The 24,945-nt window shown below is 35.1% G+C and overlaps 1 protein-coding gene across 3 annotated transcripts in view; it reads right to left on the bottom strand.

Moving 5' to 3' along the window:
- The window catches only part of SLIT2 (slit guidance ligand 2), a 268,841-nt gene that overhangs the window by 48,965 nt on the left and 194,931 nt on the right, over positions 1-24,945 (bottom strand). For 2 of the 3 annotated variants that reach the window (XM_075499841.1, XM_075499843.1), the window contains exons 11-22: positions 24,370-24,441; positions 23,746-23,817; positions 21,687-21,830; positions 21,387-21,550; positions 20,614-20,637; positions 16,987-17,137; positions 11,156-11,230; positions 7,945-8,088; positions 6,375-6,518; positions 5,066-5,232; positions 4,101-4,233; positions 967-1,035 (exon numbers count right to left, since the gene is read on the bottom strand). In XM_075499841.1, the coding sequence (XP_075355956.1) occupies positions 967-1,035; positions 4,101-4,233; positions 5,066-5,232; positions 6,375-6,518; positions 7,945-8,088; positions 11,156-11,230; positions 16,987-17,137; positions 20,614-20,637; positions 21,387-21,550; positions 21,687-21,830; positions 23,746-23,817; positions 24,370-24,441 (1,359 nt within the window). The remainder of the gene's footprint in view (positions 1-966; positions 1,036-4,100; positions 4,234-5,065; positions 5,233-6,374; positions 6,519-7,944; positions 8,089-11,155; positions 11,231-16,986; positions 17,138-20,613; positions 20,638-21,386; positions 21,551-21,686; positions 21,831-23,745; positions 23,818-24,369; positions 24,442-24,945) is intronic. The other variant, XM_075499842.1, reaches the window with a different exon arrangement.

Here is a 24,945-nt window from a genome sequence, read left to right as displayed (position 1 = left end):
TACAAAAAGTTTTGGAAATACTTTTTTTCTAAATTTGTGACCGTGACCACTTTTGTCTAGCATGAGGTAAATAAAGGAAATCAAGTGCTTGTTTTTGAATGCCAAACCATTTACAATTTTTGCAGCAAAGCTCTAAACCCAGTCAAAAAGAAATTTAAGGGATTTTGTTACTCCCTTCCACTTTTTATTCTGATTATAATGAAACCACAAACTGCTTTCAGAATGTTACACAGTTCAACCTCAGCTGGTATAAATTTTTATAGTCCTAACAAAGGCCATGGAATTACAGTCATTTACATTGACAGTCTTCCTGTTTCTCTCACTGTACTCTTACAAGGTACAGAAATCATATTCAAATCATTCATGAAGTAGAGGTAATAAATTTCAGAGCAGCTAGTGATTTGCCTCAAATCACAGAGTGAGTCAGCAATAGAGCTGGGAGTAAGGCATTCTAGACAAGCTCTCTTCTTGAGTCATTAAACCATATATTGTGGGAGAAACAGAAGGGGTTACATTCAAGTGTTAGAACAGCTGTATGTGCTATTCCTACGTGAAGCATACCAGGGAGTGAAGCATATCATAGAATGTTCCTTTTGTAAATGAAATATTTCTAGTGCCTTTATGGAGCTGTGTAACAAAATGCTGTATTACCCTAACACATTTTGTAAGATCTTACATCTCTTTTCAAGTTAACTATAATTTCTGCTTCTTTACTTTGTGATGTAATCACTGGAATGAAATAGCCCTGTTCATAAAACATGACAGAGTGTATTATATGTAGGACGTGATGGGAAGAATAAAATATCCTCCATTATAAAATGTGGTTGGGTATTATATTTGCTAAAAGATATGATACATTTTATGGTTTCTTTCTTATAACTAAACCCAGGTATAATGGAGTAGGGTTTTTTGTTTTGGTTTGGTTTTTTTCATTCTAGTAGAGAATGTTGCTCTAAAACTACTTACATGAGTGTTAAATGCTTGTAGTTGGAAAGCTCTTTTGGAACAAGGGTAAACTGATTTCCATCCAAATAACTAAAATAGAAAAATAAAACATAGAGCATTATTTTTGTCATCAAAACAGTAGCATCTTCATCCACTAATCTTAGAATCCAACGGTAAAGTTAATAACAAATGAATAGACAGTATTTCCATTTTATAAGAAACCTTGCTTACAAATTTTGGATTTTAGAGACACAACTGAGGACCTGTAGCCTAAAATCCAAGTGCTATTGTATCAGATATTATGAATATTATGAAGTAACATTAATAACAACCAACTCTTACATAGTACTTTCTATTATTTCGTAAAGACTTTGCAAAATGAGATCTTTACCATGTCTATTTCACACGCACCTACAGGTGAAAAGTAAATCTGACTTCTGCAAGTCACATTAAGTGTGGATTTTCAGCTGTTGTAAATAGAAACAGACCTTGACATTGCAGAGGTAGTCCTTTACAGTAGAAACAGCAAGGGCTTGTCTCAGCTCTAACAGCATTTGTCATGCCTGCAGTTCAGGTCACCTTCCCTAATTTCTCCCTGTACACCTCATGATATATCAGGCATGATGTACTAGAAGGCTGTTCCTATGGAGTATGTTGGGGACTGAAGACAGTAATCAATTACCTTTCACTAGAAAAGTTAGGGGTTTTTTTTTTTTTTCCTCTTTGTAGGTTTACAGCTCCTGTATTATATTGCTTGCTCTTCTTCCATGCTCATAATTCTCAATAACAGACTTGTTCATCCTTAGAGTTAACAGGTGCAGAGCCATCAAACCGTATCAGCACCTGAGTTACAGGCAAAGGAAGGTAACAAGCCTTGCCTAAAAAGCTTCCAGTGTAGCCAGTCAGTACAAAGTGCAAGTGGAGGGGCTCTTCATGTAACCAGGGCAAGTAGTTTAGAGATGATAACAAGTGCTGAATTTACCTGATTCTCTGAAATGGAGCAGACAGTGGCAGGAAGATTAAAGGACTTTAGTTTCTCAACTGGGGCGAATGACTTGCTGATGGTGGTAGTAAGGTGGTTATTACTTGTGTCTCCTGGAACCCAAGTAAAAACTACACCCTCATTATCCCTATACAGAGAAGATATTTTAGCCATCCAAATACTTGGAACACATTTGAGTTAAGAGCAGCCTCTGATAGAGACATTCTTAGATCAATTTTGAGCTTAATGTCTTCAAGTATGCCGCAGCATCTGTGGAAACTTTTGTCTTGACTAAATGGATGGGCTGAAACACAGTTAAACTTAATGAAATAACTATTTACATCTAATCAAAAAGCTTTTTCTTTGGGTTTTTTTGTTTTTGTTTTTGTTTTTTTTTTTCCCTTGGACCATGCCTTCGTTCGGGCTGCTTGCCAAATCCAAAATACGTGTCTCAACAAGTTTTATGCCTACACTATGTTAATGGCATTACATAAATGGTGGTGAATGGAGCATGGGCTCATACACTTAATTATTAAAAAAGAAACCAACAAAATTTAAACTTTTTGAAGGAGTAAGTATTCTGAGAAAATTCTTTTATTGACAGATAAATTAGGATATATTGCTTTAGCTTCATTAGAACTGAAGTATTACAAGTATCCACTTGGCTGATAAAAATTCCTCCTTGTTCAAATGAAGCAACTATTAAGATATTTTATAAAACACATGAAGAGTAAATCTTGGAAGGGTTATGCATGCTAATGAACAAGAAGAATCAATCAGTATGCAACTGCTAACAGGAACCACCTCCATTATCCTTTTGAAATGATGCTAAATTGCATGCTCAGACACTAATTAAAGCATACAAAATTGTACACAAATGAGTTTTCAGTCACAGTCAGGGTTCCACTTGCACTTCCAAAAGTATCTCTCTTTAGCTGCTTAATTTTACATTTCATTGATGCCCTTACATTGTCAAATTGTATTTATTAGGCCAGACTATATTTAAGTCATCTTCTATTCAAGGAAAAAAAACAACACCAAAACCTAATGAAATAAGTTATAGGTTTATATAGCTGTGTGCTAATTTGAGTTCTTAATAATTTCTCTTCATTAATGACTAAAGCTTTTGGATGCTATGGAGCACCAAACTAGTGGTGGACATTTCAGAATCTTCTATATAATACCAAATGATAACACAATAAAACTGTTTTAGTGACTTAAGATACAGAGTTATGATGTCTTCTGAAAAGACACTACATTAATCAGTCATTATGAAGCATTAGTAATTTAATATTAAATACCTGCCATATGTAACACAAACCCAACTTTTTTTCTTGTCAATAATTTCTATTTCTTTCAGTCTTGTGACCTATCTGATCAAGATTCAAAACAGATGAATAAACCAATTTTTAGGTTTATATATTTCCCTTCATAATGCACAAAAATTGACTCATCTAGTCTTATGAATAGCTTATTCAGTTATTATCTTCAAACAATATGTGAGGTAGCAAGCTCATTTTAATATCAATGTTACTGTCCATCTGCATATTCAAATTATATATTTTCATAAAATGCAATCTTAACCATTTTTCTCATATAAAAATGTATCAAGAGATTAATAAAACATCCCAGACTGTGTAAGACTGCCTATATGAAAAGTAAGACTTCCTATTAAAACCTGTCTTTTTGAAATATCACTAAACCATGTTTATTATGGAAATATGCAAACACATTAATAGATTGTTTTCTTTTTGCTTTTTCATGTAATTGAACTTCATTCCTTCCTAAACAGTGACCATAGATTAATCAGATTCACTGTTGCCCATAATTGAACCCATTGTAATATGATATCCACGTTGAGTTTTACGATGGTTCAGTGTTGGGGATATAAATTCTGAGAGTGATTACAATTTTATATACATATATTTTTAAAGCTTTTCAGTAACAGATAGTTCTTAGAGTGTTCTGGGACTTACAGAGCATTGCTAATTCAAATTTAACCTCAAATTTCTCAAGATACTGTGAAAATCTTTAGATCTATAAAGTGGTATATTAATAAATTTCAACTGATCTACTGAATCCAATTCTTCATTTTCTTCTCCCCTCATTCTTGAACCTGACAATATAAATCTGACATTGATTTTTCATAAAAGGAAAAAAGTGTGCCACTTACAGTTCAGTTACATCTTTTGGAATGCCTTTAGGCAAAGTTTTTAGGCCTTTGTTGCTGCAGCGAACTACTGTGTCTAGACAAGTACATTCTGCAGGACAGCGGGACAACGGAGAGCAGCTATTGTCATCATTTCCTGGTTAATAAAAACAAACAGATGCTAAGCTTGCTATACAAATGTCACTTCAGTACTGGCAATAATATCCCACCTGGAATTACCATAAGCAAACATGGTATTTCTACATTATGATATCTCGAGGTAGGGAAAACTTCAAGTCATCTTTGTAAACCACCTCCCCAAGAATTTACATTTCAACGGATGCTTTATCTAGTACAATGCTGTTTTACTAGGAAAAATGCTATTACATGGAAAAAAAGATCATTAAAGAAAGAACAAAACTTCAAATGAAAGCTAATAAAGCAAAATACATATTGATTTTCAAAATTAATAAATTATTAAAAATTAACAGAGTCCCTTTAAAGAAAAGTTAGAGCCTTGAAAATTGTCAAACTAATAATGCAATAAATGGAAGCATGTATGAGAGAGATGCAAGATAGCAGCCGCCTTTTTTTAAGCGTTGAGGGGAATTCTGACATTCAAGATGTCACAAACTAAGCAAAATGGCATGTTATTTAATCAAGTAACCTGAAAGAGTGCTTGATTCAAGCATCAGCATTTGAAAATACTCTCATCTGAACTACAACATTTGATCAATTTATTTAATTTTTATGTTATCTCTAAATTATGATTTACAATACTGAACATAGGCAAGAAAAACTATTGAAAACATATATACAATAGCTGTGTGGTTGCTGATCATCCAGAAATGGGTGGAAGATTTTTAAACTGACGTAGAAACTGAGCATAAAGTGCAGATGAAGTTATTTAAAGCATATTCCTATGGAAATAATGCAGCTCTACATATGAAAGCTGAAATTAGAAGAAGTTTAAATATTAATTTTCTTACCATCATCACATGTAAAATCCTGAATTGCCACATCCTGGATGGGAATCTCTTTGAGGAAGTAGGGTTTTTGGCAGCGAGGGTTCCCTGTCACAATGCGTTTCTTCCTTAGCCAGTCTCCAAGCCACGCAAGATGGCAGTTGCAGTTGAAGGGATTGGCCAAGAGGTTTCTGAGAACCACAAGAACATTTACTTCGGATGACACAATTTTTCATCTTAGGTATTCTATTTCTATTTTCAAAAAGCTAAGCTTAAATACCATTCTTCAAACAATACTATGTACAAACCACAGGTGAAAGCTGTAATTTAGGCTCTGTGTGGTAAATCTTGATATAACTCGTTTAGAAATAATTTAAAACTGTCAAAGACCTGACTTGTTGTCAAGCTACTCTGTAGTGATAATGCAATAATTTCATATAGAGATGAAGGCTGATTACTTTACATTATTAGCTTTAACCTGACAACAGCTATTCCATTAATTTGTCATCTCAAGATTTCCATCTTTTATTTGCTCCAGAGAATAAGTTTCCTATCTGAAGTGACAGCTAAGTTGATTACATGCCAGTTATAAAAATGAATTTACTTCTAGAAGTCTCAGTACTTTTGGCATCTCCTTACTTCAGCACAAAGCTATCGACAATTCCATTATTTATAAACATGCCATCCTTAATATGCACAAATTAGTCACTTGGTGCAAAGTGTCACTTTTTATGTAAAAAGGGGATTAAGTACTTTCCTGAATGATGCTACCTAAAAAACCCATTTCTTCAGTAAACTGAGTGGCAGCTTCAGTCACCATTTTTCCCTCCCTTAAATTACATTATATTTAAATTTAAAAGGGTGCTTCTTTTTATAGAAAATGGGACTGAAGCTTCATTATAAAACATGTATGAATTAAGAGTCTCAGTAGGCAGAGGAAATTTAAGACAATAGTCGGACAGCACAGTGCAGAAAGACAGAAAACATGGTGATTCGACCAGCTGCGATGGTATGATGCCTACACAAAATGTGGGTTTCTACCCTGGCTTAGATCAGTGGGCTCCTGCGAGGGCGGCAACCAGGACATTTTTCCTGCCTTCTCAGGCACTTCTGGAAACCAGTCTAACACTGCATCAAAGGGCACCATGAAAACATACTCTTCATATGTCCAAGATGGTCCAGAAAATAAACTTTCTCAAAAATCCTTCTATGAACTCTTTTTTCCCTTAACTTTACCTCACGTTGTGAAATTGTACAGTAAACCATTAACAGAAATGTGCCCAAAAAGTTAGAGGTTTAAACTTGGGTAAGATAAAACACGAACGTGACTTACAACGTAGAGAGCGAATGCAGGGTATCGAAGGAGCCGGGTGCCACGGTGGTGATCTGGTTGTCATACAGCGAGAGCAGGCGGACTGAGCTCAGGCCCGTGAAGCTGTCGTTTCCCACACAGCTCACGCGGTTGCTCCTCAGCATCCTGAGAAAGGAAGGATCAGCATTTCTCAGCTTAGCCCGAGCAGGGGCCAGAGCTGAAGGAAGTGGTGTCCTGAGCAGGGGCCGAGAGGTGTGACTCCGACAGCACTGCTACCGGTGGAGGAACCACACGTGCAGTGACCCCTGTGCCACCTGTCACCTCGCTGAAGGGACTGAGTGCAGTGTGCGTGGAGGGGACTGGAAAACAGAAAGGTGGGTGGGTAGGTTTCACAGAGGCAAGGGGTGTCTCCCCTAAGCATTTGTGTTTTTTTTCTCTTTCAATACCAGAATCAGTAATTATGAGTTTGTTAATTGACAATAAATTAAATTGATTGCAATTCCCCAAATCAGAGATACACAGCAGTCCCCTCTTCATGTTTCCAAGCCTAATGACACCAGAACTGCTATTTACATGGAGCAGAAGGTTGTACCAGCTGACCTCCTCCTGAGGCCCCTTCGACTTGAATTTTCTTAGGATAACTTCTAGAAACCACTTCTACTACATTCTCAAGCATTTCAATTAAATGAAATCAGGCTACCCAGACTCCTCCTCAGCATGACTCTAAGTTTTAGTAAAAATTTCAGAATACTAAGCAAGAAGCACCTATTCTAAAATCTCTCATATTTCTGTAAATCATATCAGCTTTGAAGTTTTCTGTTTTCCTACTTGTCCATCAATAAATGAATATTTTTTCCCCACACTCTTGTCTAAGAATAGCTGCTTCTAACAATTTTAGCAGCTTTAAACAATAGGCCTGATTTATTAAAAATACCTAATGTCTATGTACAGCTGAAGCTCCAAAGACCATTTAATCTTGGCTCTGCTCTGCTGATCAGAAGGACAGGCTTTCTGAAGAAGGCCAAGAAGCTGTGGATTGTATAAACATCTTTTTTTGAGTGGAAAGAATGAAATGAGTTCAAGCTATAGTGCTTTTACTCCTGCCTTCACTGCTGAAATGACATTAAAATTACTTGGGAGAGAATAATTTCCCACATTTCAATATCCACCAGAATCATTTTTTCCTCTAGCAAAATTCCCAGTAATGGTTGAGCTGAATTGAATCAGACTCCATTACGTAAAATGTGTAATTCCCGTGCAAAATTCTGTTGCTTTGAAGCAGATGATTACTCCCATTTCCGTTTCTGCAGTTGGATGTTGACCCATTCTCAACCGCTTCATCACTTCAGAGGGCTCATACTTTCTGTAGTCGAGTAACCACAACGAAGAATTTCAGCTACCCTATATCCATAATTAATAATTAATGAATTCATATAATGTATGATAACTTTTTGTAAAATAAGAACAAAAACTAAGATATGCTTGAATAATCCATAGCTAATCCTCCTAAATTTTTAGGACAGATAGAGTATTACTATAAAAAATACCTGGCAGAAAGGAATAATAAAAACACCCAAATAATTACACTTACAGTGTTTTGAGACTTTCTAGTCCTTTGAACATTTTGTGTCGAACACTTTCCAAGCGGTTGCTAGTGAGCAACAGTTCATTCACACCAGAAGCTCCATCGAATGCTCCTTCTTCGATATCAGTAATCTTGTTATTGCTCAGGTTTCTATTACACATTAACAGAAACAGAGAAAAACATGTTTTCTTTTTTAAATACCTTCAATTACCTGTTAAATGCTGCAGACTGCACAGATTTCAAGATACTGAGTTATTGTGTAAAAGCAACAAATATATTATTCAACTTCGAACCAATAAAAGCAAAATTCAATGCCCTGTTAACTAAAGAAGATTTTTAAAGCAATCTTTGGAAGTTGTTATTAAATAATGGCAATTACCCAGTCCATGCTGCTGCCAGACTAGAACATCTTTTCATAATTTTGAATGTTGTCAGTGACTGTGTATTTTTTTCATGTCTCCAGTCCTTATAGCATTATTAGATGAATTAATAACAAAATGATACTGTATGAGTACCAGCACAACTAACCACTCTGATTTCTTTATTTCATCTCAGTAGACACAAATATAAAAAACCAGTACAAACAGCAACATATGTAAATGGAATGTGTGAATGTAAACAGTAAATGAAATGTTAATCATTTATGACATTAGTTAAAACGGACCTTTTATAAGCACGATGGTTCATTTATCTGCAATTCGCATGCAAAGCAGAACAAAATGTGGGAAAATGACCTAAAATACTGCCAAAATATTTAGTGTTTATGGTTTTTAGTTGAAATATGGAAATTACATCCCAAATGGGTAGTATCTGTACTATATACAAAAGCATACACACTCAACAACACATTTTCTTTACGATTTTTCATGTTATTCTTGCCTCCTTTTGTTTTGTTTGTTTCATTTAACTACTTATACATATTACAGAACTATGTATCTACACACTAAACACTGTTATAATACACTAGTGATTTTTAAAAAGCTCTTAAAAATGCTCTGAGACAACGTAAAATGAAGCTAAAAACTTTTTATTTGATGGAATTAATGGTGTTGGGAAGAAAATCAAACATTATTTGATGCAACTTCTAGAACAGCATTTTAATTGTTCAAATCAAGAAAGACACTATTTGTCAGAACAAAAATTCATACACTTGCCAGAACAAAATGGTGCCATTATCTAAGACACAGAAAACAAGGAGTTGTGGCTTAATCTTGAGTACTGACTACTCATCTCTAGCCTAGCTGTAATTTAACCTTGCCTGTGATGAAGGATACAATCATCGCTTTCATTTAGTTTCAGAGTGGAGCTGTTCAGTCTCCTGTAAGGTGCTGCACAAGACCGGAAGCAAGAAACTCATTATTTCTTGTCTCAGCTGGCTTATCCATGACAAGCCCTTAGTTTCCCTAAAATCTTATTTGTTCCTGGTGTAACATGGATACTACTTCACCCACTTCACAGGGATATTTTAAGGATTAATGTTGCATAGCTAATCAATGATGCACTGCATACACGTGCTTTATTACTGATGAACCATCAAATCAATTAAACATTTAGGCCCCAATTTTTCAATGTCATCTGTGCAGAAAGACCTTTGCACCTATTTGAACCTCCAGACGAAATATGAGCTCCACAAAAATACAGAATTCACTCGTATTGGTATCTCCGTAACATCACTACCTCACTGCTTTCCAGTCATGCTTAACCAGTCACTATTATTCTCTAAATTGAAGAATGTTATAACAACTGATAACTATATTAGGAAGTTACAGAGAAGTATTATTAAAAATGTTAACTTTTCATTAACATTTTCTCAATTTTGTTCTTCCTCAGTTATCCAGATTTCAAAGCTCTTGGGAGTTCCAGCAGACAGCTACACTAAGACTGATTAATATTCTTCCTTTTCTTTCTTTTGTCTTGAACACCTCCTCAACTAAAAAGCAGCAAACTACCTTTAGATGATATGAAATGTTTAGTAAGCTACCTTTACAGCCTGAAAATATGTAATTACTGACAGTATATTCCCTTTTCCCCATTTTCCTTAAATATGAAGAACTGATATATGTGTGTGCATGCATGTGTGTGCTTGTGTATGTATGCCATATCAAGTATTCTATTTATTTTAAAGGTACTCTGTACCTGTAAAAAGCGCTAATCTGAGATCCTTGAGGAATGAAAAAAAATGTGTATCTACTGTATAACACCAGAGCACTGATGTGCCAGACATTATTTTTTAAGTATCTTAGCCCAATCTGAAGTGGCAAGGTGTACTCAAGCGGATAGGTCAAAAGCAAAGTTGGTTTTGGTTTTGTTGGTTTTTTTAATTGTTGCCTACTAACTAAAAAAAATCAGTAATAAGTATGTACCTAATTGTGATCATGACAGCTGCCAGCAAGGATCTGGATAAGGCTAATAATAGTTTAAGTAATAATTGCTCCCCTTGAGATTTTGGTCACTAGTAATTTAGACTGACCTTTTACAAATAGTAGTAACTTGGTGACTACATTCAAAAAGCAGTGCATCATTTCCATTAATCTGATCTATTTTTACTTGCATTTTTCTTCACTTACTATTTATGTTTGGAATTAATCCTGAAAAGATTGAGCACAGAGTCACTAAGTCTAACTACATGACCTACCCTCAAATATGTCTTTTACATAAGCGAAAGAAAAGCTTTTCATAGATTTATTTTTAGTAACAACTGCAACTGGTAAGATTATAAACTCCTCTTAGAACATGGACTGTGAACACGGACTTACATGGATGAGCTATCAAACCATTTTTTTTCAGTCGTTTAATTTTGATATTCCACTCATCTAATGACAGTTTAATAAAGCAGAGAATCAAAGGCATGTCTTGAATGTGCTGAAAGAGGCAAAATTGCCTGGTTAGGGAGTAGTACAGGAAGTTACAAAAGATTACTGGAACCTTTTTTGAGCAGCTTATACTGAGCTCCCTGCTGTGGCTGCATAGCAGACCAACTGGCTGGACACAGCAGTGAAGGTGCCAGAGCTGTACACCATGAGAAGTTGTTCCTGGCAGTGCCTAGTCCCACAGAGAAGAGCTGCCAACTCTGATCTACCTCAGTGATTAATTTAAAGCCATTCTTGATTTTTTATTAGAATATACTGAATCTTTTATAGATAAGAACTAAGAAAGGTGAAGAAACACCTATCTAACGTTCTATCTGAATAGACAAGGTCGCTGAAGTTGCACTTACATTTTACGCAGCTGAGGAAGTTTCTTAAAGATTCCAGTAGCTTCCAGGACTGAAAATTCATTGTTATTTAGTCGCCTACAAGAAATGACATCAACTTCAGAAAAAAGTATTGGTACAGAATGATCCACACTAAGTAAGCTTTTTAGACTGGTTTAACTGAATAGCTGGTATTCTACTGGTAGCTGAAGAACAATTCTGTATATACTGACATTTCTAATTCTGGTAATTCCTATGAATGAACGTTCTCATTAGTTACACTTAGGCATACATAAGACATACAGAATCAAAACCAGATCACAAAATATCATACAAGTAAAACTGCAGAGAAATATAAGAATATGTTTTTAATTTTTCTTTTAAGGGAAGAAAAACAAAAATGTAACTAAGGAAGGATTCCATGGCAACTTATAAATAAAAATCTTTAAGAAGTACATATAAACCACTGAAGATTAGTTTACTGTTCTTTAAAGGATATCAGGTGGGGTCTGCCAGACATCTGGAGGTGCTCACAGAACACTATTTACAAGAATGAAATAATTACTTTATGCTCAATGCTTCTTTTGAATAGGGACTGAAACACACTGCACAGGTCTTCCCAAGAATTTAAAAACACTTCTCTGAGCATAGTTTATCTTCAGACCACTACACCTAAGACACATAAATTGCATAAGGAGGCATTAAATGCTGCTTTGTAACACTACAAGAAGGTATACAACAAGCAACAAATACTAGCTGGATACCGATCTTTCCTGCCCAGGTACCAAGGCTGTTCCAGCACAGTATACCTTTAGCAGCTGCTAGGTTAGGGGACCATCTATATTTCAAAAAATATTTGCACTGACCCAGTATTCCCTATTTCCTCTCTTGAAAAGAAAACGGAAATTATGAGTCTTAGATTCTTTATATGTTTTAATGGAGTCATCATATTAAGGAAGGGGGTCTGTCCAGCTTTTCTTTAGAGATCTTAAATAGGAAGGAAAAGAGCTGACTGACAAGATCACCGTGAAATGAAATTCAGCATAATTCTAAACCCAGAATGTTTTTCAGAATTGCCTTATTGCAAGACAAGATTTAAAAAACCCTAGAAAATAAAAGAAAGCTGCTCATTCATCCTTCCTTCCTGCTCATTCTCAATGATAGCCAGAAGGGAAATTAAGGTTGTAAATCTGAAGGTATGGCTGTACAATAGTTTCAGCATGGAACCAAACTGATAGAAGACAGGAAGAGTTTTTTGGATATACATGGAACATTTGTATAGCACACTGAAGTACAAGGAACATGAATTTCGAAAGATGCTACCACCTCTGAAAATCAGCTGGATGACTTAATGTGATTTTAATGGGACCATATCAAATGAATTTTTTCACAGTGTCAATTAACAAAGTTACATCATCATTGAAACAGCCTTTTTCTCCCTGTCCATCAACAACAGAAGCACCAAGCGTTCTATAAATGCTGAGATTTTCAAATACTTTTCAAGTGCTGTATCATGTAGTAGAATGACTTGTTTGTGAAAACATTTATTGATTCTAATAATTCTTCCTTGCTGTGCTCTACTGCAAACGTTTTTAACCCCATTGAAAAAGACAAACAATTTGATCCTTTCTGCTTTGCAACAACCTTTTACATACTAAAAATAGTTTACTTTGTCTCTTCCTCAAGTTTCCTTCACACAAATGCATTCAATCTTTTAAGTTTTTCCTTGGAAGTCTTCTTTTCTAGATGATTCTTGTTCTTGAAATTTTTTCCAAGTGATCCATATCCATCTTGAAAAGTGAAGTCCTTGACACAGTATTCCAGCTGATATTTTACTATTGTAATGTACAGTAAAACAATTATTTCATATAACTTACATACTACACTCCTGTACATATATCCCCAAATGAAATTTGTAGCAGTGCCCAATGGCACTCCTTCATCTTTAATATGTATGATAACACCACCATAGCCTTTTCTCTTGAACTACTTGCTGGTTATTCCTCAATCTTGTATTTGTGGTGCTAATTAGTCCTATCTAATGTCATATGTAGAGTTTGAATTTTCGTTTTATTTAAACTAGTCTTAGTCTACTATCAATATTACAGAACAATTTTATGAATTTTTCATGTGCTTTGAAGATTTTCAGTGTCTGAGAAGTTTCTCCATACTTCTCTATGATGGAAAAGAAGCATGGGTTGAATCACTGTATTGTGTTTGGTTAAAACTGTAGCACAAATCTTATCTTCTCTCTAACTGTGTATATGGTGATATCTGGTTAAAACTGTAGCACAAATCGTATCTTCTCTCTAACTGTGTATATGGTGATATCACAAATCAGGCATCATCACTGAGGGTAGATCCACAAATAAAGGGACATCAAGAGTTACAAATTATGGGTTTGTGGTCAGAGCAATGACCACATGGATCACATGGCATTTCTATGGCTGGAGATTGCTGGCTTTAGATCTGGAACTGTTAAATACTTGTGCAAGATGTTTTCATTTTACTACCATGGTAAGTGACACCACACACAGAGGAATCAAAATTATTACAGATGACTGAAAAATTAACAGATGTGGTGGTATCTTCCTTCTGGATCTTAATATCATTATTTTTTGAGCCCAGTGCTCTTTACTGGTAAAGACAATAATGATAGTTGGTACCTGTCAATCACTGGATCATGAAAAGGATCTTAAAAATCCTTGTATCTGGTTTATTCAAAGAAAAGTACTGAAGTGTCATTCTCAAAACAAAAAAGTAAACAAAGAAGCATTTGATGATGATGTCTAAATATTCTCTTTCTCTGTTTTATTTGATGCTTTTTCCTGTTTTATTAACACAATGGGTAAGATATTTGCATATTTTGGTACAATAGCTGAACCTTCCTGGAAGGCTATGTACTGCAGTGACATTCATGCTTTGGAAAACTATCTTGTTAGGTTCTGGTATTATATCAGCTATTGTAAAATCATTACAGAAATTGAACATATAAGACTGAAATTGTTTTTATTTAGTGTTCCTCCTGGGGACTCTGGTTTGAGTGATTTATTAAATGCTTTCTGAATTTTCCTACATATTAGAATGCTACCTGAAAAATATTTTATTTCTGGGGTACATTTACAGGCTTGTACTTTATCTCAAATACTTCAATAGCAGATTAGACAGATCTTTCACTGGTTTTCTGGAAGACTGTGAGCAAGCGACAAAATAGAAACAGAACAGCACTTGGCTCATTTATAATTTTTTTCACCTTTTACAATTAAGTATCTGTCTTGAACTGTATTATTATTTTCAGATTTTTTAAAAAATAACTACTCTAAAGAAATGGGGTTTTTGATGTGATATTACTGATGCAATCTTCACAATTGATACTCTTTTCCTCACTTTTGATCTTTGTTTCCAAGCTGAGTCTCAGGTCCAAACAACACCCTGCAGAAAATAATCTAGCCTTCCTCATCATCATTATAGAAGCATCAATGTCATTTGACTCTAACAAGTATCTTTATCTCAAATTTGGTGGGTAAAAAAAAAAAGAAAGGCTAACTAGCTGCTCTTCTCATATATGCCAGTAAATGTGAACTGGAAATCACAGAGTGGCCCTAGAACTAGACTGGGAAGTCCCAAGAGGAGCAACAAAGGCAGTGCATCAAAGACCAGGAATAACAGGAGGAAACAAGAGAAAGAGCTGTAACTTTTGCATCGGTGAGGCAAATACCAGAAGAGTGTAGTTACATAGAGCAATTGGATTTTTAGAGGAAGGAAAAAATGCAGAAATAATTCCTCTATCCCCTTGAGAATACTTGCAAGGCTGTTGAAATTTTTATTACATCAAAAGGCTTGAAGAACAATCTGTACAGCTTATCGAGAAGAAGGTTGAATAGTGACTTTGTTACAGTTTAAGACCATCTTACTCGGATAAAGTGCTGGATAGAAAAGGGCTCTTTAGCAGCAAAAAAATATAAAAGAAGCAATGATGGAAACTGAAGAGAGGCGTATTCCATCTGGAAGTAAAAGTTCCCATTTTAAAAGATTTTAACGGAAGTGAAGGGAAATTATTAACTTCTGTAACTCTCAGGGAAATAGTAGATTTTTAATCCACTGATACCTTCAAACCAGACAGGATGTTTTCTGAAAGAAGTGCTGTAACCAAACATGAATTATATTTTAGTCAAACACAATTTTTTTGTTGACTGAAATTTGAGAGTTTAGGATACACAGCAGATGAGGCTTGATGATTTAATTGTTTCTTCTGAATTTAATATGTATGAATCATAATTATTGAAAAAAACCACTTGACAGTTTATCTGCCACATGTAAATAAATGAATGTGAAAAACAATAATTAAAATACTAAATTAAGATTATTATTTCTTCAGAGCAGAGAGAATTAAACATGAATCCTGCTAAGAATCAAGACAATGCAAGCTTGTCACTTCAACAACTCTATTTCTCATCTCTTGGTTCAGTAACTATGATTCTTACAACCATTACTTTATGACCTCCTCCTACACTTTAACCTGTTACCCATTCCATCAATTTTTATTCTTCAAGTAATTTTATCTCAAAATACTACAGCATAACATTATATACATTTGATGAGTATTTTCTGCCTTCTTGTGGACCTTCCTCCACGCTAAAATCTTCTAAAATGAACACGGCCAAAAGCTGAGCTTTGCTTTTCCCAAATATGCCACTTTTTCAATTGCATTTGCCATCATTCTGGGCACAACTAGAATTACCATTCAGATTTGTAATTAGAACATCACTAAGTTCAACTCCTTCTCCCAGCATAAAGACAGACAAAAATCTCTATTTACACAATATTTCAGTTTCAAATTCCTTTTCCTGTCCAGATATTCAAAATCCTTAACTACGGTGCCATTATTTCATACATTCACCGTTGTACTGTTGCTTTGATGCCAGCTGCAGACTGATTATCTTCTAAGAGATGTGCCATGCTGTTGCTCATCTCACTCCTGTGGGTCACAACTTGATCACAGTACTCCTGTCTCCACATCTCTGTCCCCACTTTACTACATCAAATCAAAGTCCCTCTCTTTTGCCCCTCAACATTCTTCCTTGTTCTTTACACTGAATCTCCTAGGAAAAACAGCTATTTCCTCCCACCTTTGCTCTGCCAGTGATGGCCACTTTCATCTCCTGCCTTTCTGCTGACCCTTCAAGCATCTCTGCATTCCCTTTCATACTATGCTTTGGGCATGGGAAAACCTTGTAAAGCTGTCTTAATTTTCTCTTTCAATCCCTCCTTGAAGACCATTTCAGTTGCAATGCCTACAAATCATTCCCATATGGCACTTATTAAGCAAGTAATAATCTGTGATGTCTTCTCCGCTCATTTCTGTTCATTATAGTCTTATCTCATCTTCTCAACCCAACTCTGTCTTGTTTGTCTGCTTTATCTTCCTCTGGTCTCCTCCCTGACACACAAAACGTGTGCTTTGCATAAGAAGAATCAGCTCTGTTTTATTAAACACCTAGGTAGCACTTTTCAAGACAGACCCCTGGTTATGGGATGTTCTACTTGCTCTTGTAGTTAAAATAAAAAGCAAAATAAACCCCACTACCTTTCAAAAAAATCCAAGGGGGTAGCTCATGTACTGGAGAACTAGAAACATAGAATAGTTACCTTATTTATTTATCATAAGTTTTTAAGGCTACATGGTACTGAAATGATGCATAAATAATTTTTATTAATATCTAGTCCTTTGAAGTGCACCACAGAGGTTACATTTCATTTTTGTTGTTCAAAAAAGTAAAGCTGTGGTTTTATATTTGAAAATTTTAGTTAGTTTTTCCATAAGCAAATAATGCTTTATTATGGATTCAACTTACAATTCTGCTGTGTACTGGGGGATGTGATCAGGAATTTTGTTGAGTTTCTGATTGGAGCAGTCCACTGTGGTCCCTTCACAGCGACATTTCTCAGGGCAAGCCAAATCTGCAAAGCAGTCTCCACTTAATTTGGATCTGTAATCTTCAGTGCCTGTGGAAGAGTCAAGTCAAAATACAGATACTGAGTCAATAAAGTATAAGATTTGCTTCTTGTGAGAAGGTTGAAAAGATGTCTGCAATGCAGATAACGGGTGGGCAACTTGGGAAATGTATGATAAACTTTGTGATACTGAACAGACACAAGGGCTTCAAGAGAGGGTTAAATATAGGGGCTTAAGATATGCTGGAAAAAGAAACTGTGACCAACTTCACGTAACAGGATAACGTTAACTTGAGCTTTTCACAGCTGTACTTTCTGCTGATTATGTTGTCAGCCAATCTAGCCTTGTTTATAGCTAATCACACAAATGCCACTGATTCTTTGAGAATTTATTTTCTCTCTATCAAGAATAAATAGATCCTGAATGCCACCTTTTCTCTTTCTCTTGTTACAAATTTGTATTCTTGACTGGACTTCATTAACCTCGGTTAATTTTTTTTTTTAATAGTCCTGATACTCCACATCATCTCAAACACATAAGATTGAAAGCCCTGTTTTCAGCTTTAATTTAAAAAATGTGTGATCCTGACTTAAGCCTCAGCAGCTTGCCATGCTGTAGAAAGCTGCGTGACGTTCCATGGTGCTTGACAGAACCATGTTTTACTCATACCTCACAACCACATGGTTAGATCAAGCACAACAGAAAATCTCGCTACATTATCAAAACTGCATCCACTAGGCCAAGGATAAGAGCAAGGGAAAAGAGGAAGGAGTAGGTATAAGTTACAGAAGCATTTGAAGTTTAATACTTGCTTACATGACATGGCATTCTTATTACTGAATGTCCAGTGCCACAGTAACAGTATTACTGTCACAGATTAAATAAAAAGTACAAAAGAAATGAACCACATTGAAAGTTTCCTCCACCATTTCCCAGAGTCAGTCAAAGAAAACATCCTAAACATATCAGGAGAAAACATCCAGTAAGGAACTGAGGGTGGGTGACAAAGAAAACAAAGAGAAGCTGAAAGGACCTGTGGGTTCTTCTTGGACAAAGGTGAAAAGACTGAGACTAGTAGAAGGTGCATCAGGGCTGGGAGGTACATTGTGATTAAGCTCAGACACTGAACTTTACTTACAGCCAAAATGGTGAACTCCTGCAAAAGTAAAGATAGCCAAGAAGGAAAGAAAGACAGAGTAATCCCAATTAAGACAAAAACATGAACTAAGCTCTCATGTTTTCTACTCAACTTTAGTTTGATTAGAAGATGTTGCTAAGGGTTACTGTCTTCAGCAGAGAGAAAGAATAATTCATTTTAAGTGGCATTAAAAAAATGAAGAAAAGATTGGGGTTAATTACATATTTCATATAGGATGATAATACCTCCCATGCATTATTATGCACTATTTTGAATGTATTCTTTAAAAGTTGCTCCCTTGAACATGCTATGCCACTTAAAACCTTAATAAACCAAAGAAATATGAGAGAGACAGATTCCTCAGGGGAGGAAAAAAAAACCCCAACAGTCACCACATATTTTGTTATCTAGCGTTTGCAAATGTCTAAGTAACACATATGATAGAACTACATGGAATATTTCTATGAGCTAGCAGACAAACGGTATTTTTTCAAATTAATGATTTAATACTTGTATAACCTTTAGTCTTCCAAATGACTAAAATGAAATTCTACTAAGACTTCCTAGTGTCTGCAGAGCAAGATCTCCCGATGACATATTTAAAATAAATATAAAAAATATTTAAGTTTTTAAAGAAATGCTAACATTTTTACAGTATTTACTGAACTGTAAAGAAGTGTTTTTAGCACTTTTAAATACTCAATAAGCAAGGCTACATTTTTTTTCCTCCTGCATCCAGAATAAATTACTGTTAGCAGTTTAAAGTAAACAACTAAAATATTCAGGGACAAGGTCTTCAACAACTAAAATAATTTTATGCAGCACCTCCCTGATAACCTGATCGAAAGAGAAAGCACAGAAGCTGTATTTCAAGAAGCAACTCTGTAGCACTTTTTGATTAATTTAATTCTTTTTCTTCTTTTTTTTTCAGGAATAGCATTTTTTAAAGGGTACGTAAACAAACCTAAACTGCATGTGTGGCCATATTATAAACAGGCTGCGTGAAGACATTTGCTGGCAAGAAAACACTTCTAACTCAGAGACAAAAGTTGTGCTGGCAAGGTTGAGTAGAAGTCACTCTGTGGCAGGAATACAGCTGTTCTACTCATTAAGGAATTGAGTGGTCCTACAGGTTTGAGAAATTGAATCCCCCTCTGTTTTATGCTGCTTTAAAACACATTTTCGCGGCTGCCAATGCTGACAAATTGCTGCCTTATTTTGTATTTCATTTTGTCTTTTCTTCATATTCAAACCAACGTGTTAGTATGAGGGCATGAAGAACTTCACATGATTACTGCAAATTTAAGTGATACATCACACAGCATTAGGAGAAGAGCTGTTAAAGATACCAGCTTAAAAGACAAAGACTAAGATCACTGCAGAATGACAATATACCTGTAGTACTTGAAAGAATAAGTGCACTGGTGTCATAATCAATTATTGTAGATATTTTTCTAGATATTAAACTATGGTAGAAAACCCTGCTTGCACATCGCATACTGTAATTCATCAATAGATTCATTATTCCCTTGTTTATTTTGCCAATCAATCATTTATCATCTGTTAGGAGCATAATGCAAGTGCATCATTGTTTTTTTTCTATTAAGAAATCAGTGCACACACCTGACAAGCAAGGTAAAATAAATAAATAAAAAAAATATTTCAAAGAGCTAGGGCCAACATCAGTAAATCTTTTGTGAAAATATCATAGACTTATTGTAGCTTTAGTGGTGTGTAAATTGCTGTTTCACCCCAACTCTAAAGTCCTATTTTCTTTAATGGAAAGCATTTCTGATTCATTGTATGCATGTGACCACAGAATGCCTTTAATGAAGAATATCAGCTTTCTTTTCCAAGCATTCCACTGTGATTTCGTAAACACAAGGAGGGTGAGCAAGCAGTAGCTGCAGCCAGTGTAGCGCATGAAAGCAAGGCAAGAAAATGTTCATTTGTAAAACATTTGGTTTTTTTAAAGTTGTACTAGCTCTTTGATGGTAGCATGGTTTCCTGTGTTTAAAAGCAGCTCAGGAGCTACATTTTAAAAACAGTAGTGGCAGAAAGGCAAGGTACAAGGTAAGTAAAGTTGTCAATTGAAATATGAACTAGCAGGTGCAACCTTCTAAATAATTTAAGTAGAGGTATAATTTTGGTAGGTTATGTGCAAATTTGTGAGACAAAAAAAAAGTAAATGGAGCTGCATGCTAAGCTCTTATATTCAGAAAACAGAACTACTAGTAATCTACAAAGGAAAACTATGTCTAGCTACAGGTATTGGCTAATGTTAATACACATGCATCAGTTTCCTAAAAGCTATAACAGACTTTGCTTTTTGGGGGAAAAGGAGAGAGTATCTGCAGTTAGTTAATCTTACTGCAGAGCCAAACCTACCTGGAATGAAATACTGTTCTTTAGCTAAATAAAGAGAAAAAAAATAGAAGATGCACCTGAATGTCAGCAAGCAAAGAATGAGTTTTATTAGATTAAGTATGGACTACAGTTAACTACAGATAATTAAGTGAAAAAATGTGTATTCACAACGAGAGCTGATAAACAACAAAGTGTGAATAGTCATAAATGTATCCGGAACATGGATAACAAACAATTCTCATCTGGTATTTGCACTTGAGACTGAATAAATTGTAGAATGTGAAATGCACCTGGAACAGCTGGATACCATATGACAAAAGTTAGGATTTAGAGAAATGTAAGTAGGAAATGGAATAAGATTAGAAAAAGAAAACAGTAAATTTCAGTATGAGGTAAGCTCCCTGTATAAAATGAATATGTCATGTTTCCATATTTAGCTAGAAATTTTTAGAACTTTCACATACTCCAGAGCCTTGTGGAAATTTTCCAAAATGATTTATGTTGGTGATACTTGTAGTGAATAACTTTAGCATTTCATTCTGAAGTATTATATATTACATTTCTTTTGTTAGATTTAATGCTACTCAGAAATAGTGCCAAATGTGTTAACTATAGTAATGTTCCGTGATCCAATAGCCTATGACTTCCGTGATTTCCCCCCCTTCAGTCAAAGAACTAAAAAATATTCTGCAATGTTTAATAATTCCATAGAGAGCCAGCTGCCTTCATTAGAACTTCTATAACCACTGTTTTTGCCAATAAAAGAGAAAGAGCAGCTGAACTAAGAAAATTACCTGAGCAGCGGAATTTCTTGCTTTTGATCTGGCCGATCCTTTTGTTTGCCAGACGGCGGGGGCTGGTGCAACGGGCACCACTGGTCTCAATGGGGTTTGTATGAAGATAATCAGCCAGCCACTTCAGATGGCAGTCACAGATAAACGGGTTCTGAGCCAAATGCCTTTCGTGAAGAAAAAAATGATAATTTCACACATTATTTCCCTTTGGTCTCGATTATTTAGCAGTTCCTGATATTTTTAGTACATTGTAGAATATGAAGTCACACTAAAGACAACCATAAACAAGAGCATACATACAAGGTCTGAATTGCACGTAGGGGTGAGAAGGTGCCTTTTGCAATGGTCTGAAGCTTGTTGTCATACAAAGAAAGAAGATTCAAGTTGTGCAGATCTTGAAAAGCATCAACTCGCAGGCAATTGATCTTGTTGGCATTCAATAAACTGTTTAATGGAAGACAATTATAAAATTGAAAGAACTCGCTCAGTGTTGCTGCAGCTTCAGCGTTTTCCACAGATAATTCTTTGTGCACATTTGTAACCAGAATAAGAGATGCAGTAACAAATATTAATTGACAGTGACATAAGGCATTTCAGTGAACTGAAATATCTTATTTAGGTGATCTGAAATTATTCCTAAATATTTACACCTTGGAGTTGAAATGTGTAGGTTTATTCAGCTAAAATCACATTTCTTGTATGTGCTGGTAGAACGTGTGTGTGTGGTATTTGTCTGTGCAAAGAAACAAGCTTAAAAAATCAAGTATCTGCAAGGAAAACTAGTTCCTTTTGCCAAATAAATAAACAAACAAAAAAGGAACTGAACACTGTGTTCATTAGCTGGAAGAGATGTGCAGTGGCACTTTTAATTACATGTTACTAATCAGCATGCTGCCGCATTAACAGAGTTGTAGTAAAAACCAGTGGCATGGAATATATCCAAATCTGTCTTGGATCCTTTTTCCTCTCCATCTTCAAAGGGAACCTTTTCTTCCCTGTACCTCCCAGACTTCTAAAGTTAAAACAAACAAGCCAGTCTAAACCAACTCTTTCATGCTTTTGAAGAGAAAAAAAAGGAAAAATATCATTCAACTAGATGCATTTTTATAACCAAATATTTTTTATTTTTCCCCATCTCCAGCCAGAAATGGAATGGAATGGTGAATTTGAAAACCAATGAACCAATGCTCTGATAAAAAGTTTCACTGCACATGTATAAATTTACTTAGACTGAAATGTATTGTCTGTGCAAAGTATATCAAGCTATGGACATTTTTTAAATACAGAATAAACAGAAGTTCAGAGTTGTCTCTTCCTTTTTTTTTTTTTTAACCAAATCTGAAATATGTTTTATAACTAAAATCTCTTTACAGAAAAACAGGAATGCATACCCCCCCACACTACTATACTAGCTTGTGACTGAAATAAATCAAATTGTAAACCTCTAGGTGGTGCTAGAACTTGCATTTTCTTTGTATTTACTTACTGTTTTGCCATCTTCAATGAGTTGTTAATAACAGACATTTTGCCCATCACTACGCTATGAAGTCTGGACTTTAAATACTTCTAATCAAGTGGGAAGAAGTTTTAAATTCTTTAAGAAGAAGCTTTAAATCAACAAGTCAGTTGTTCTGGGACAATTTCTTCCGAAACCACCACCGTTGTTTTACAGCCTATTTCACAAATTTCTTTTACACAGTACAACTAGTGCACAACCTCTTCTTCTAAATATTGACAATATTTGATAAACATATCACCATGACATTCTTCTTTACTCCCAGTATGAAATTTAACTAGAAATGGTTTATAAGATTACACATGGAAATTTCCAAAGTGTTAAACAAAATAGCAGCTGGAGTTCACAAAGTCAAAGGACTGTACAGAGAAGAGTGTCAGAAAACATTAAAAGTCATCAGTGAAACTACTGCAACTCTGTTCTTCCACGGGTACAACTAGAAATACAATTACATAGCATTTCCACTACATATTTTCTCTGTATAAAACATACAAATATTCTTTCTATAGTTCCCACACAATTTTATACATACTATTTGCTGTTTACAGGGCAAGACAGTATCATATCTTATGTGTTTTATCCTCATAAATTCCACACAAGAGAACGGTTTCATTTTAATCATTTTAGGCTGAGATATTAACTGAGATATGATCAAATTTGTGGATGGATGGCAAGCTGGCCTACAACAGTCTTGACTCCTTTGGCTTTAACATAATTTGGTTTTGTAATACTCTGATCTTACATACGGGATTTCCTGCCAGTTCTTCTCCAGGCATAAATCTCTCGTCATGTTTACCCTTCTGAGTTATCCCAAAATAGAATAAATATTAAAAAAATACTCACAGCAATTGCAGAGAAAAGAGTCCTTCAAATAGGCCCTTTGGAAGTTCTGTAATTTTATTGCCATAGAGGACACTGTACCAGGAAATAATAAAGCAAAAAAAGCCACCATTAGTAAAGGCATATATTATGTGATTTTGACTTTAAAAATAAAGAAATTTCCATTTTCCTAAAGGGAATTTAAACAGCAACAACTTGCTACTTGCAAGAGTATATTGCTACTTGCTACCTTGTGGTCCTGTGAGGTAGCAGGATCACACATTTTCCCAAAAGGTGTGTTGCCCAAAGAGCACTCAGCAGAATCAGCACCTCACTGTTTACAGACTTACCAGGGGACCTTGGTAAGTGGATTTGCTGTTTGCAAGAGCAACTAACTGGGGAATAAAAGAAATGTTTGATTTTGTTCAACTCTTTGCTATGAACATATCTATAAAAAACCATACATTTTTAGTGTCCAGCTGTATATAACGTCCAATTATCACTCTAACATTCTGAAATTATTTTTACAGCTTTCAGAATTGATTAAATTTGTATGAAAATTCTGCAGGGAGCCAAAAATCCAAAATAATTTCACTATAAGAACATGAGAAATTTGCTTCTGTTTTTACAGGTCAAACAGATACCTACAGTGAATTGAGTGAACGTAAGCCCTGGAAAGCATCTGGAGCTGCTTCAGAGATCTGGTTATTGCTCAGGTCACTGAAATAAATGAAATTTGATTCAATTAATTCAAGCTATTTTCAAAATAGCAAACATTAACATAATATGTAATTAGAATTAGGCAGGGAAGGGAGAGAGAAATGAAAATATTTATGTGAGACACTGCCAAAGAATTTTAATATAAAACCACTAAAATTGCCAATACACTGAAACAAAATGCATAGTTAAAAATAAACCTTTCAAATGCTTGAAAAAAAATGACAGAAAGATTTACTTTTCCTAATTGCTTAAGTACATTTTATAAAGAAGTCTGTTTGCTATAGCCACAGGACTATACAGCCTCAAAGATATTCCAAAATAACAGTGGCTTGTCCCCATTGATTTATTTTTTTATAGAGTGTTCACTACAGTAACATATTGCTCCTATGCAGAACCATATTAAATAATTTCAATACTTGGTAAAAACAATTATTACTAGTGTGACAAAGATACTATATGGTCTTAATAATCAGGCTGCCATATCAGTTAATCTTCCAGCAGTCA

The sequence above is a fragment of the Mycteria americana genome, chromosome 4 (genome assembly GCF_035582795.1).
Source record: "Mycteria americana isolate JAX WOST 10 ecotype Jacksonville Zoo and Gardens chromosome 4, USCA_MyAme_1.0, whole genome shotgun sequence".
In the NCBI taxonomy this organism is placed as follows: Eukaryota; Metazoa; Chordata; class Aves; order Ciconiiformes; family Ciconiidae; genus Mycteria; species Mycteria americana.
This window is presented reverse-complemented; position numbering and strand designations above follow the sequence as displayed.